Source organism: Thalassophryne amazonica, chromosome 4 (genome assembly GCF_902500255.1).
Source record: "Thalassophryne amazonica chromosome 4, fThaAma1.1, whole genome shotgun sequence".
NCBI lineage: Eukaryota > Metazoa > Chordata > Actinopteri > Batrachoidiformes > Batrachoididae > Thalassophryne > Thalassophryne amazonica.
Genome location: NC_047106.1, coordinates 7,744 through 23,917, shown reverse-complemented (window position 1 = coordinate 23,917; position 16,174 = coordinate 7,744). Strand labels below are relative to the sequence as shown.

Here is a 16,174-nt window from a genome sequence, read left to right as displayed (position 1 = left end):
TTACAATAGTCCAGCCTAGAGGAAATAAATGCATGAATTAGTTTTTCAGCATCACTCGGAGACAAGACCTTTCTGATTTTAGAGATATTGCATGAATGCAAAAAAGCAGTCCTACATATTTGTTTAATATGCGCTTTGAATGACATATCCTGATCAAAAATGACTCCAAGATTTCTCACAATATTACTAGAGCTCAGGGTAATGCCATCCAGAGTAAGGATCTGGTTAGACACCATGTTTCTAAGATTTGTGGGGCCAAGTACAATAACTTCACTAGTCTGTGAAGAAGATTCCCCATTTACATGAACAAATTGTAATCTATTAGACAAATATGATTCAAACCACCGCAACGCAGTGCCTTTAATACCTATGGCATGCTCTAATCTCTGTAATAAAATTTTATGGTCAACAGTATCAAAAGCAGCACTGAGGTCTAACAGAACAAGCACAGAGATGAGTCCACTGTCCAAGGCCATAAGAAGATCATTTGTAACTAATGCTGTTTCTGTACTATGATGAATTCTAAAACCTGACTGAAACTCTTCAAATAGACCATTCCTCTGCAGATGATCAGTTAGCTGTTTTACAACTACCCTTTCAAGAATTTTTGAGAGAAAAGGAAGGTTGGAGATTGGCCTATAATTAGCTAAGATAGCTGGGTCAAGTGATGGCTTTTTAAGTAATGGTTTAATTACTGCCACCTTAAAAGCCTTTATTGTTTTTACACTTTGTTGCATGGAATGTGTCACCGCTCCTGGTGTATGATCGCCAGACTCTTATCAGCGTTCGGGCTTCGCTGGAGAATTTCGCTGTTCCTGGCTCGGGCGGACGGCCAGGGACGCGGCTGCCCCCGCCGCCTGTCTTAGCGTCCGTACCAGACTTTCTACGCCGGCCGCTTGGCGTGTTGCCTCGGCGTCTGCGTCGCAGAGGACACGGGAAGAGAGGAGGAGTCCGTGTTCGGCTCAGAGTGTGCCTGGCTGTTTCCTGCAAACATGCTCCACGACAATTCATAGCCGGATTCTTCACACCATATGACGGCTACGACGTGCGGCGTTCCCTGACTTTTCGCCATCGGTGGCTCCGGCCGGTTGTCCGGGGTGCCGGGTCTCCACTTCCGCGTCGCCGTCCTGTGAGGAGCTGCAGTCATGGCTGCGTGCAGGAGAACCTGCGCCCGCTCGGTCGTGTCTCCCAGCAGACTGACGTGCGCTCAGTCCGTGTGGCGCTCGTCAACACAAGGTCACTCACAAGTAAGACTTTCATTTTGAATGACTTTTTCTCCAGTCGTGATCTGGACTTTCTCCTGTTATCGGAGACCTGGTTGAAACCAGGTGAAAATAGCGCCTTTTCTGAGCTCCTCCCCCCCGGCTGCTCGTTTTTCAGCTCCCCGCGAGCATCAGGTTAGGGTTAGGGTGTCTCTGGGTTTTCTGAGGGACAGTCTAACTGACTATCAGAAGGCTGTGAAGGAGGCAAAAGCACAATATCTGTCTCATATTATTTCGAGCAGTTGTCATCGTCCCAGTGTGTTATTTCAGACTATAAACTCAGTTGTAAATCCACACACCTCTGTTTTGTTGGACGCTACAACCACAACCAGTGAGGAGTTTCTTCAGTTTTTTATTGATAAGGTTTCATCAGTCAGACAGAACGCTGATCAGAGCTGTAATGTTGAGTTGTCTGCTCCTCGTGCACATTCTGCTGTGCTCGAACAGTTTGAGCCCATTTCTTTTGCATCTCTCGCTGATGTTGTAAAACACATAAAATCTACAAGTTATCCTTTTGATGTTGTTCCAGCTAAGGTGCTGAAGGAGGTTTTTAATACTGTTGGGGCGGGTCTCCTAACTTTTATCAATGCTTGTCTTAGATCAGGGTCTGTTCCAGCTGCTTTTAAACATGCTGTGGTTCGACCTCTTCTTAAAAAACCTCACCTGGACTCATCAGTTTTATCCCATTTTAGACCTGTCTCTCATCTGCCATTTCTATCTAAGGTTTTAGAAAAGGTTGTCTTTTTACAGTTACAATCATTTTTAGAAGACAATCTCATCCTTGAAAAATTCCAGTCTGGGTTTAGATCACGACACAGCACTGAGTCAGCACTTTTAAAAGCTCATAATGATATTACTCTGTCGGTGGATGCAGGGAATCCTGCTGTGCTGGTTCTGTTGGACCTCACAGCAGCCTTTGATACTGTGGATCACACAGTACTTGTTTCCCGGTTGGAACATTTTATTGGCATTCATGGTACTGCACTTGAGTGGTTTAGATCATATTTGGCTGAAAGGAGCTTTTCTGTCATGATTGGGGACCTTTCCTCATCAACTGCTCCTCTGTGCTGTGGAGTGCCGCAGGGATCTGTCCTTGGGCCGATTCTATTTTCTTTGTACATTCTGCCATTGGGGTCAATTATAACCCAGCACAATTTGTCCTTTCATTGTTATGCAGATGATCTGCAAATCTATCTGCCTGTGAGGACTAATGGGAGTGATGCTTTGTCATCATTATTTAATTGTATTCGTGATGTAAAGCAGTGGCTGTCCCAAAACTTCCTTTACCTGAATGATGGTAAAACTGAGATCATGGTGTTTGAGCGCACTGGCATACCAAATGTGGTAACACCAAATTTTGGTGCTTTGGCTAACTATGTAAAACCAGCTGTCAAGAATTTGGGAGTGATATTTGACAGCTGTTTGAGGTTCGATCAACAGATAAATTCTGTTGTCAAAGCTAGTTTTTTCCAACTTCGCCTCTTGGCTAAAATAAAGCACTTTCTCAGTAGACGTGATCTTGAGACGCCATTCATGCTTTCACCAGCTCCAGACTTGATTATTGTAATGCACTTTATTCGGGCATTAATCAGTCGTCTCTTGTGCGTCTCCAGTTGGTGCAGAATGCTGCTGCTCGTCTTTTGACAAACACTTCTAGACGTCAGCATATTGCGCCCGTCCTGTACTCACTCCACTGGCTTCCAGTTCGTTTTAGAATTAATTTTAAAATTTTAATGTTTGTTTTTAAAGCTATTTATGGCCTTGTACCTCCCTACTTGTCTGAAATTTTAACTTTGCGCACCTACAGTAGGACGTTGAGGGCGTCTGGCCAGCTTTACTTAGATGTTCCAAGGTCAAGATATAAACGCTGGGGTGATCATGCTTTCGCGGTAGCCGGCCCCAGACTGTGGAATGAGCTACCTCTTGAGTTACGTACTATTCCTGACCTAGCACTTTTTAAATCTAAGTTAAAGACTTATTTATTTAAACTGGCTTTTAACACTTAGTGGGGAGGTGACATGTTCTGTTATTTTTATGTTCTTTTTTTTATGTGTTGTTTTAAAATTTTATTTTATGTGTGTTTTATTTTGTAAATTTGTGTTTTTAATGTTAAGCACTTTGGACACCAGTCGGTGCTGTAAAGCGCTTTATAAATAAATGTTGATTGATTGATTGATTTCTTATAGTGTTTCTTAAAGCCAGAAAGTTGCCATTTGAAATGACTTTAGTTTTGTGTCATGTCTGTGATCTGCTTTTTTTCTACAAAATTAAACAACTGAATGAACATCCTCCGAGGCCGGTGATTCCATCATTTTTGCCAGGGGTTGTATAAACAAAAATAAATTTAAGAAATATTACAATTTGAAAACAAATGCACCCGAACGTGATGACAGCTGCAAACGCGTAATGCTAACTTTTAACATTGAAAATGCCATAGACATGCTAACGTGTTAGCATCGCTCCCGTTTTTAAGTTATAAAATACATCTATCAACTGTTTCAGAAGACCATAACAGGTCGGTTTAACATAGAAAAGGTAAATGATACTCAGACGTATGCTCTTTAGGGTTTTAGCGGGGGAAAATTAAGCAAAAGAAAGAAAGTATAAACGAAGCAACAGGCTCGAAGCATTGTTTCAATCTGCGAACCACTGGTTCGATTGGTTCAAGGTTCAGAGCAAAGCCGCGCTGCAGAAAAGTTGATCACGGACCTGCTGCAGGGTCTGTAATCAATGTATAGAAATTATCATTTTCCTGACAAACACCAAGCGCTCCCTGCGCTACTGCCTGCACTGTTGTGATCGGTCCTTTTGATCGGCGCATTTTGCCGATCACCGATCAAGGCGTGATCGGCCGATAATGATCGGTGGCCGATCGATCGGTGCACCTCTAATAAAGAGGAAAAAATACCTGGACATGTGCAGGAAAACTGATATAAACTGAACAGAACAATGCAGGCTGAATAGACTCCCCATGTTTTTTGTATAAATAAATCAGAATAAAATAAGAGGTAACTCACTTTGAAATGAATAAGACATATAGCTGCAGCTTATAATAACTTTGGAAAATAACAAAAATCAGCAGCTTGTATTTTTATTCTGACTCCAGTTCATTTAGTGTGATGAAGTCATTTATTTCTCCTCATCGCTTAAGATTGAACAAATAAATACCTTTGGAAAATAGCAGCTGTTAAAGTTCAGAGTTCTCACCTGCTTTTTGTGATCTGTGCCTCTGAACATCACTGCAGCAGGGTTTTATTTTTTATCCAGTGTTTGCGTAACTTTTCCTCAGTTCATTCATATATTTTCATTTTTTAAGGATGTTTTTAAGGATATTTGACCGTTTATTTCATCTCATGATCTCATAAATTCAGTATACGACGCGCACATGGTGTGAACAGGACGGTGCCGTCAGAAAATCACCGGCAGAGAAAGAGCAGAGAAAAGAAAAGTAGTTTTTTGTTGTTGTTTTGTTTTTTATGTTCACTCGGGTTAAAATCCTCTCTCTGCTCCGCGCTCACTGTGTCACGTGCACTGATGGTTCTCAGCAGAATGCAACGTCTCGTGCCAACGTTCGCAGTCTGCAGCGAGTTGACACACACACACACACACCTCCTCCGGTAAACTGCGCATTTTAGACGGCTTTGAACAAGACGGCCACCGTTTTAATCAGCCGTCTTATCCAAGTTTGAATGTTCATATGACGGCACGACGGCTCGATAGGCCGCGAAAGGTGAACCGCGTTAGCGAGGGACCACTGTATCTATTTTAGGAGCAAAACGCGAATGAAAGGGTTGAAATACATTCTAGCACACGTGCGCCCGTTTTATTTTTTCCTCGCACAATCAAATTTTAGGTGCAATATGCGAGCAAAATGCTCGCACTGTACAGCCCTGTTGATGTCGGTGGATCAAATCATTTCTTAATGATACCCGAAAGGAACCGGTTCTCGATACCCATCCCTAGTCCCAACTTCATTGGAATTGGGGTTTTTTGTGTATATATATATATATATATAAAATACATTTATTGTTATTTACATTAACAATTAAGATATCTTCTTACGTACAATTTGTACATGTTCAATATGCCCCTCTATCTATCAATCAATCATAAACAATATATACATTTTAATGGCGTCTACAGGAGGGCGTGCATGTGCGCATACATGAGCTTTTGACAAGAGTGGACGTTAGCGTGCACGCTGACATCCACAAAATGTCCTGTAAATGACTCCAGAGAAGTTATCAGGTTCCAAAAACAGTGTTTCAGTTTTAGAAGTGTTTATTTCTCGCTAGCTTTTAAATAATATATGACAAAGAGGTTTTATTTACACACAAACGAAACAGAGTTTCGTTTGCAGCTAGCTCGACCTGCCAATGACATCACCGTGCCGCTCTACTCTGATTGGCTGCTACCCCCAACCCTAAAAAAAAAAATAAATAAAGGAACAGAATGAAAGAATGTGACTTTTTAATCTCTTAGCCACCTTTGAACCTGTTCAAGGTCTGTGTCCCAAGAATGTTCCCTGTGAATTTGAAGACTGTGGCAGTAAGAGGACTGGACTTATTCTCAACACAGACAGATGGACAGACGAATGGACGGAGGAACACAAAATCTTTGCAATACTCAATGGCCATCAAATATGGCCATCGAGTATTAACAACTCAAAGTTAGGACCTAAGTTTTTCACTTCAATTTTTCTAAATGAGCCATTAAAAGTATTTCCCATGTCTTCAGACTTCGTTAGCTGACTTCAGATTCATACCTGGCTTCTCACTCTCGCTGTCGTCCTCGCTGTCTTTCTGCTTGACCTCCTTCTGGTTCTGCTCTCTGTCACTTCCTGTCACCTCCATCTTTCCGCCTTCCTCCTCGTCACTGTCAGACTGCATCACAGCCATCCGTTTCCGTCCCCTTAAGGCCTCCTCCTGCTGTCTTGCAGAATCCTCCTCGTCAGAGTCCATCAGTGCCACCTTACGCTTGGCAGGTGTTGCTGTATCAGAATCACTGTCCTGATCCGACTGTTGGACAGATGACATCACCGGTTTGACATCCTCTTTCTCAGAGTCACTGCTGGAGTTTGCTTTGGGTCTTTGTTCTTCTTCCTCCATGCCAGAAGTGCTCCCCCCATCTTTGATGGCAAGTGTTGGTGCCACTTCCTCATTGTCCAAAGTGCCACGTTTATCTGTCAACTCTTCCTCGTTGTCCGATGTGCTCACCAGGTGTTTCTTTGGAGAGCGTTCTTCCTCATCTGAAAACTTTGAACCTTTTCTTGGCATGTCGTCATCAGCGCTGTCTGATGCGCTCCGCTGGCGTTTCGTTGGGGAGTCTTCACTGTCAGATGGCCTCGTTCGGACTTTCTCTGAAGAGTCTTCTTCGTCCGATGCACTCGTACGGCGTTTGACAGGCGAGTCTTCGTTGTCAGATGGCCTCGTTCGGACTTTTTCTGAAGAGTCTTCTTCGTCCGATGCACTCGTACGGCGTTTGACCGGCGAGTCTTCGTTGTCAGATGACCTCTGCTGGCCTTTCTCTGGAAAGTCTTCTTCGTCCGATGCACTCGTACGGCGTTTGACCGGCGAGTCTTCGTTGTCAGATGACCTCTGCTGGCCTTTCTCTGGAAAGTCTTCTTCGTCCGATGCACTCGTACGGCGTTTGACCGGCGAGTCTTCGTTGTCAGATGACCTCTGCTGGCCTTTCTCTGGAAAGTCTTCTTCGTCCGATGCACTCGTACGGCGTTTGACCGGCGAGTCTTCGTTGTCAGATGACCTCTGCTGGCCTTTCTCTGGAAAGTCTTCGTCCGATGCACTCGTACGGCGTTTGACCGGCGAGTCTTCGTTGTCAGATGACCTCTGCTGGCCTTTCTCTGGAAAGTCTTCTTCGTCCGATGCACTCGTACGGCGTTTGACCGGCGAGTCTTCGTTGTCAGATGACCTCTGCTGGCCTTTCTCTGGAAAGTCTTCTTCGTCCGATGCACTCGTACGGCGTTTGACCGGCGAGTCTTCGTTGTCAGATGACCTCTGCTGGCCTTTCTCTGGAAAGTCTTCTTCGTCCGATGCACTCGTACGGCGTTTGACCGGCGAGTCTTCGTTGTCAGATGACCTCTGCTGGCCTTTCTCTGGAAAGTCTTCTTCGTCCGATGCACTCGTACGGCGTTTGACCGGCGAGTCTTCGTTGTCAGATGACCTCTGCTGGCCTTTCTCTGGAAAGTCTTCTTCGTCCGATGCACTCGTACGGCGTTTGACCGGCGAGTCTTCGTTGTCAGATGACCTCTGCTGGCCTTTCTCTGGAAAGTCTTCTTCGTCCGATGCACTCGTACGGCGTTTGACCGGCGAGTCTTCGTTGTCAGATGACCTCTGCCGGCCTTTCTCTGGAGAGTCGTCTTCTTCGTCCGATGCACTCGTATGGCGTTTGCCTGGCGAGTCTTCAATGTCAGACGCACTCATGTGATGTTTGTCTGACAAGTTGTCTTCGTCGTCATTGTCGAAGGTACTGATCCTTTGCTTATCGAAGGATTCCTCATCACTGTCATCAGGCCTCACAGCTCCCGGTTCAGAATCACTTTTGCCATCATCATCTGGGACCCCAGGGGCGTCACCCTCTGAGTTGCTGTCGGCATCTCTGTGGTCATCGTCAGAGTCGCTGGAAACCTCATTGGTCTCCATGGCCTCAGGGACAGCTCCACGCTTACAGTCTTCATCCTGTTAAAAGAGTCAGTGCTGAGTCAGAGTGACACCACAGCCACCGCGCACCTTGCCACACTCACACTGCATGCATCAGCAGGTTAAGTGCATATTTTTTCCCCTCACCGTTTAATGGATTCAGACTTTATACGTATTTTTTGAAGAAAGATGCGTTGAATGAAGTTCACTGGCTTGAACAAGTGTTTAATGAGCACAGCTCACTCCCTCCAAGTTAGCCTCATTTATCACAAACAATTCACCATGACACAAAATCACACTTGTACAAAATTTTCCAATTAACCCGCAGTTCACCCATGTGCCAAACCCTTGGGGGGAGTGATATGTTACACCATTACTAACTTCTTATAAAACAGAGATTTATTTAGGAGCTTAGACTAGAGACTTGGACCATTAGTCTTCAGATCCAGTTGGAGCAGCATGGGTTGTGTTCTGGTTGCCAACTTTACCCTGGCATGGATATTAGAAGGGGCTTGGTTAGCCAGGCTTCAAGAAGTAATCTAGAATTCCAGACATCTGTATGAGGGTTAGCTCACATCCTATCACCAAACATTTAACCACTCCAACTCTGCCACTGAACTAGACAATGACTTTAATATTACAGTACCTCCAGAATTCTTAAAATGTGCATTAACCTCATTTTTCACAAATTAAAAAAACAGGCTCATGGGCATTCCATTTGGCTCCATCATTGAGGCCCTCACTCTAAATACTCAGGGCCTGTCTGTGTGTGTATATATATATATATATATATATATATATATATATATATATATATATATATATACACACACACAGAGCAGTAAATGTTCTGGACGATGTGTGGTTCTTGGCCAATAAAAACTGAAGGGTTTTTTCCCCACATTTGCATATTCAGCCTTTCTCTTCACGTGATAATTCACATTCAGATAGAACTGAAGTGACATTTGTGACGTGTTAAAACATTTCAAAATGAACTGCAATGTTTTGCATCTCGACTTTCAGTCAAATAAATGGTTATTTTCCCAGTCATATATTTCATGAAAGTTGTTTCATCACGTGGTTCTTGTGAACCTGAGTGTTTTGTCATTCCCCTCATGTACACAAACGGCTCTAAATCACCTGATAATAATCTCTGCTGTAACATTCACATTGGGCCTCATGTATCAATGCTGCATACGGCGATATCTGAGCGTATATGGGGTGTACGCCAAAATGGCTGCGCTACTTGGCATTTATCAATGTGGTCGTTGGCGTACGCTGCGCTGAAAATATACACCAGGTCGAGAGGTGGTGTAAATTATACACCAAAATGAACCAGCGCTGGAATCCACATAAAAATGAAAATGATCAACATGATAAACAGTGACATTATACAAATCAATGCATATGTTACATAAATAACACTTTCTTGATTATACTACATAATAATTAATACAAATCCCGCTTTTGTTGGTCTTAGACAGCTCTTTGGTCTTGGCTATGGTGGACAGGTTGGAGTGTGATTGATTGAGTGTGTGGACAGGTGTCTTTTATACAGGTAACAAGTTCAAACAGGTGCAGTTAATACAGGTAAAGAGTGCAGATTAAGAGGGCTTCTTAAAGAAAAATTAACAGGTCTGTGTGAGACAGAATTCTTGCTGGTTGGTAGGTGTTCAAATACTTATTTGCAGCAGTAACATACAAATAAATTATAAAAAAAAAAAAAAAAAAAATCACACACTGATTTCCGGATTTTTTTTTTTTTTTTTTAGATTATGTCTCTCACAGTGGACATGCACCTAAGATGAAAAATTCAGACCCCTCCATGATTTCTAAGTGGGCGAACTTGCAAAACCACAGGGTGTTCAAATACTTATTTTCCTCACTGTAATATTTGGAGGTGCTGCCACAGCCTTGAAATTTTGATATTTCAGTTTAATATGAAAATATGGGCAATTCCATGTGTGTCGTACGGGACATTCAGAGATGCATTTCCAGCCTGGTCAGACAATGTTAGAGCAAGTACCTACATTTGGGTGCAGATAGGTTTTGATACCACTGGGCAATATTTGCGTTGTGCATACTTTTGATCAGAAATGTTTTTGGGGGAAAACAGGCAAAAAAAAAAATAAAATTCAAACATGCCGTGCAGAACACAGCAGGAATTATAAATTGGCATCAGGTAATGTATTGTGAGGGTGTGGCTTCCAGTCATGTTGAGTACCGTCACGTTGCTCTGACTTGCTCTGAAATCACTTAATTTCTGCGTCATTTGCTCGATGCAGAAAAAATTAAACATGTTTAATTTTTGGCGTCCGATTAACTTCTTCCTTTGCGTCCCTCGCTGTCTTCTGGCATTGAGCTACATCGTCTCGGCACTGGGTTGCTTCCACGTGACATCGTCATGATGCTGCATGACGCAACTCAAAGTGGGCCCGGTGTGAAAGGGGCTATAGGTCTGTCTACCTTGCTTGACCTACTCATCACCCATAGTTATCTGTTAGCTTTTGCAAGTGTATTTGAATTGGTGAGAAATTGCTTCTGCAAAGACTTGAAAATCCATGACTGAGTGTGATGTGTCCTACGGGGCATCTTTTAAAAGCCAATTATACAATAACTAATTAAAATACTTAACTAAGGCTACGTCAAATGAATAGTTATTGGCCAAAGTTAGAGAATCTGTAGTTATAAGCTTTGGTCTTGAAAAATGAGATGTGGGGATTTTTTTTTTTACATTTCTGTATGTCATACGGGACATGACCCCAAACCCCCCATCGAATATGACAATTTCTGTCAAATGCAGTGAAGTCACATGATCAGGGGGTGGGGTGGATATAGCCAGTGCCCTCCCCTATTGACTAATAACAGTGAAAAAGATGCAGCAATTAACTGTTAAAAAATGTGGGACAAAAAGTTACAATAATCTTATTTTTCAGAATTCAAGAAAAATAAATTCTAAATTCTGTCTTTTTGACCCAAAAACAAAATTCCTGGTGACTGGCAGGAAAAGTCACATCAGTCATCAGTTAGTTTTGAGTAATTTTTAAATTACCATTTTTTTACCTTCTCATGTGGAATCGCCCATATGGCTTTCCTGAAATATCACAAAACCTACGACCAATAGGCCTATAGTTACTATTGAAGTTGAATATAAACTTGGGGTTTGTGCACATTTTAAGCCTAAGTTTGGACATGCCTATCTCTCCACAAGTTCTCTTATACTCACTCGACTGGTAAGCACTGAAAGCCGAGACAGACATGTCCAAACTTGTCCTCTAACACTCCGAAACGGAGGTGTTCCTTTGTCTCGCTTCATCAGCGAATCGGTCGTGATGCGCGAAGCCTCCGCGCGGCTTTCCATGACAAAATCGCTTGTTAAAAGTGAAATCTGCCGTAAAATGGCTGATGTCCAGCTCTTGTGATAACCAGAGAAAGAGCACACAACGGTCTCGTATCCACAGAGCCATCAGCTTAGAAATGATCCAGTGGTCTGTGCCGCGACGTCGCAGCTCGGAGCGCGGCGCACCGACCGTCCTTAAAGGGGTCCTTAAAGCTGTAGTTAAAATCCTTATTCTCTGTGAAGCCTGTAAAATTTTCACCGAAAGCCAGATAAATTTTTCGAATGGTTTCCAGGTGCCAGTCTCTAACAGCTTCTGAAAAAATTCTGATGGAAAAATAGTCCTTTTCATTCCGCCATTTCCAGACAATGAAAATCCGACGAGGGGGCGGGACCACTCCTTCCACAAGGCGTGCTCACAGGCGAATGACGTCACTGACAGGCGTGGAAAAACTCACGCATGCGCATGAGGGTTCAAGCTTGTCTGACGTAAAAACATGAATGAAATCCATATAGTTTTAAAAAAAAATAAAAAGGACCGTTACTTTATGGACAGACCACGTATTAACAGCCAACACTATTTTGGAACCAAGATGGCATCACGTGATTTTTTTTTTCTACCCGTTATGTTGCCACTCTATCAAGGCACACTAGTTGAATCTGCCCGCAAAAAAAAAAAAACCATCCAGAAAATGTTCCAACCTGTTTCGCACAAACCTTTGTTACCATGGACACCACAATATAACTGATAATTTCATTTATGGGAAGTCGTAATTAAAGTAAATCACTTGATTGTCGTGTGGGGTTACAGTGAAGGTCTGACCTCAGACTGATGACCACTGCTCCTCAGCTCACCGTCTGACAACGGGTTTTCATCCAGGACCGGCGTGCCGCTGCCATCATCTGCCCAAAGGAAAAGTTCACAGTTATGAGTGTCATAAATGCCTTAATCCCACATTTAAAATATATGGTATTGTAAAGCGCTCTGAGTGTCTGATGCAGATACAAAAGTGCTATATAAATGCAGTCCATTTATCTACTTCCTAATTAAACTGTGGGATTCTTCAGTGTGTACCATCCCAGGGGGAAAAAACAAGCACCAGTGGTCCAAAAATCTGTGACTGCTTTTATTAATGACAAACACAAGTGTCACATCTGGACAATTTCTCAAATACATGGAGATTTTGATCACAGAGGTGCAGGACTGACATGAAATGTGGATGTGTCCCTGTCCTTCTCCAGTCTGTGGGCTTCTCCACACTGACACACCTGTGTCCTGGATCATGTCCAGAGAAACTCACCACATGGACTAAATGTGGTGTCTGATGTTCCCTCACCGTGTCAGTGATCCTCCTCATCTGAGTCTCACTAAATAACCATTCATTTGACACAATCATTCCAGCAGGACCCAAAGATCCTCCACAGGTCCTCACCCGAGGACACTGATTCGAGTCCAAGACTGACAGAGGGACAGTAAGACAGGAAGCACCAGGACATCACTGAACATGGCTTTACATTTCTTCTCATTTCAAAGATGATAAAAATTATTTAAAGGTTTTGACTCATTTTGAGTTTTTTCTTTCACATTGTGCAGTTTGGGTAAGCTTGATCCCATCAGATCTAAGAAGCTAAGCAGAGAAGATCCTGGTCAGTACTTGGATGGGAGACTCTTAGGGAGGCCAGGGGCCTCATGTAAAAAAGTGCATACGCACAAAAATATATCTGAATGTTTTTGTGCGCGTGTCGGTTTCTGGGTTTTGGCGTAGGCCATATTGCAGTCAGAAATCCACACGTCTTTGTAAATGAGAACCCTGGAGTTGTGAGTTTCTGCAGGTAAAAGCCTGGACAGACAAAGGACAAATGAGGACAACCTGCAGTTAAGTGTCCCACATGGCGATTCTGAGGACTCAGAAGATCTACACCAGGTCACGGCTTCCACAAAATTTGTCTGATTTATGAATGAGTGAGTGAATGAATTCTGCCTCGGTGACATCATCACAGTGAGATTACAACCTTTACCAAAAAGAAAAAAAAAAGAGGGAGGGGGAGTATGCAGAATCAAAACACACTCACTCGCTCACTCATCTTCAACCACTTACTCCAATTAAAAGTCACGAGGGGCTGGAGCCTATCCCAGCAGTCACAGGGTGTGAGGCGAGTTCACCCTGGACAGGACGCCAATCTGTCACAGAGTCACATACAGACAAACACATTCACACCTACGGACAATTTAAAGTCTCCAGTCCATCCAACCTGCATGTCTTTGGATGTGGGAGGAAGCCGGAGCACTCGGAGGGAACCCACACAAACACGGGAAGAACACACAAACTCCACACAGAAAGGCCACAGGTGGGAATCGAACCCATGACATCCTCGCTGTGAGGCAACAGTGCTAACCACTAATCCACCGTGCTGCTCCAGAATCAAACGGGTTTATAAAAAATAAATAACTAAATCAACAAACAGATGGTTTCTTGAAACAGAATGACTTTAGCTATTCATTTTCAGAAGCTCTGGGCCACTTTTATAAATGTAATTTGGGAACATTTCCAGGGTGCAAAAATAAGTATTTGAAAAACTTCCAAAAAAAAAGAAAAAAAAAAAGAACCCCTTAAGAACATTTCTTTTAAAAACGCACATCTCTGGATTAAATATCCCGTTCAGGATCCCAAAGACCGATTAACATCAAAGCAGGAGTTAATTTTTATTCTTCTAATGTAGAGAATGAATTTTAAGACTTTAAAACTCAGTCGTATTTAAAAAGAAACATATTAAAATGAAATTTTAAACACTATGTCACAGAAGGCTAAAAAAAAATTATTAGCTGAACAAACAGTCGAGGTCTGGACAAGACCAAATCCACATATTGATTACTTTCTTGTGTTTTATTGATTTGATCGATTAATATATCCGTGGTGCTAGCTTAAAGAGCAGTTAGCTAAAGAGCGGCTCTTACCGGATCGGTTCCCTGACATAAAATCGTCCTCATCTCCGTCCATGTCCCGACAAAAAGTTGCTAACTCAGGCTGAAACAAAGAAAAACGTTATTGTTTGAGCGGAATTAAACACATTAAAGCTAAATTAGCTAATAGCTCCTGAAGCTAGCAAAATAAAATGGAGCAGCGCCGCTTCTTCTATGCTCTTCTTTAGTGCTTAATGGTGGCCGGCAAACCGACTGCTTTACCGCCACCTATGGACCTGGAGAGTGACATGAACAACATCATGTTCTTTTTTTTCATCATATTCTTGTTCTTTTCATCATGTTCTTTCCATCATATTCTGTACAATTATAGACTTTTGATGAGGTCCGCATAATCACGGGTACACCTCATCAAAAGTCTATAACTGTATATTATGGGTTCTTCAAAGTTCAAAGTTCAAAAGTTCAAAGTTCAAAAGGTTTATTGTCATATGTACATGAAATTCTCTTCTTTGCTGCTCTCACCGGGTGTCTATAATAATAGTCAAAATAGGCATTAAAAAAAATTTAATAGATATCAACATATAGTATCTACGTTTGGGGTTTCCATTAGATAACAAATAAAATATCCATTTTGTCTTCTTGTAGTAAACTAGCAGGCTGAACTTCAGATAGAAACCTAAAATATATTACATCATAGCTTCTGTTTCTATAATAAAATAGCCATATTTATCTTAGCTGAGCTATAATTTAGTTTTACAGCAAGTCTACAGACTGGGTAGACATTTAATACAGTCTTCTCTTGTATGAATATTTAGAATTTAGTAGCTAACTCCTATAATATTATGTAGTAACTATATTTCTTGTATATGTTGTTTATTACCCTTATTGTGTGAATGTCACTTATATACATGCTGTCCATATTCTTAGGTGGGTAGGAAGAGTTCCAGTGGGATAAAAAAGCTTTTGAAACCTACCATCTCTGGTTCTCAAGACCAGGTACCTGAGTGGTTCAACTATACTCTTCTTTTTTAAGATATACTTTAGTAAACACTAGTAGAGTTCTACTTTAGAATTCGAATGTCTTATAGAAGACATACCTTAGTGAATTTTCATGTCCTCTGTGTGTTTCCTCAAGAAAAACCACACCGGAAAAAAAAAGTGCTTCTCCTGTATTGTGTTTGTTAGATAATATCTGTGCTAATTCTTTGTTTTATGTTAGCTATTAAGTATTTGTGTTATTTGTTTGGAAGTTCTGAGAAATAAGTTTTACTCTATCATCTGTCCAAGTTTCAGATACAGGGAGAGCTCCCCCTATGGGTGAGAGCCAGTAACATTAGAAATGTGAGACTAAACCACACCCATGTTAACACCCACAAGGTGTTGTATGACGCATTTTAGGGGCCTTTCAGAAGATGAACACTGTCTGTGAGGGTCCCAAGCCTGGTTTCTAACGTGACCTTGAATAAACTCAAAATGAGGAACACAATGGTTTGGTTTTTGGTAAGGGGCAGAATTTTACATCAATCAATCAATCAATCAATTTTATTTATATAGCGCCAAATCACAACAAAAAGTTGCCCCAAGGCGCTTTATATTGTAAGGCAAGGCCATACAATAATGATGTAAAACCCCAACGGTCAAAACGACCCCCTGTGAGCAAGCACTTGGCTACAGTGGGAAGGAAAAACTCCCTTTTAACAGGAAGAAACCTCCAGCAGAACCAGGCTCAGGGAGGGGCAGTCTTCTGCTGGGACTGGTTGGGGCTGAGGGAGAGAACCAGGAAAAAGACATGCTGTGGAGGGGAGCAGAGATCAATTACTAATGATTACATGCAGAGTCGTGCATACAGAGCAAAAAGAGAAAGAAACAGCATCATGGGAACCCCCCAGCAGTCTAAGTCTATAGCAGCATAACTAAGGGATGGTTCAGGGTCACCTGATCCAGCCCTAACTATAAGCCTTAGCAAAAAGGAAAGTTTTAAGCCTAATCTTAAAAG

At 42.2% G+C, this 16,174-nt stretch overlaps 1 protein-coding gene across 2 annotated transcripts in view; it reads right to left on the bottom strand.

Annotated features, from left to right (window-relative positions):
• The window catches only part of LOC117509336 (protein IWS1 homolog), a 70,372-nt gene extending 55,978 nt beyond the window's left edge, over positions 1-14,394 (bottom strand). Inside the window, exons 1-4 of one of the 2 annotated variants that reach the window (XM_034168993.1) lie at positions 14,212-14,394; positions 12,079-12,158; positions 6,713-7,957; positions 6,028-6,631 (exon numbers count right to left, since the gene is read on the bottom strand). In XM_034168993.1, the coding sequence (XP_034024884.1) occupies positions 6,028-6,631; positions 6,713-7,957; positions 12,079-12,158; positions 14,212-14,254 (1,972 nt within the window). In that variant the 5' untranslated portion in view covers positions 14,255-14,394. The remainder of the gene's footprint in view (positions 1-6,027; positions 6,632-6,712; positions 7,958-12,078; positions 12,159-14,211) is intronic. The other variant, XM_034168994.1, reaches the window with a different exon arrangement.
• Positions 14,395-16,174: the final 1,780 nt, after the last annotated feature.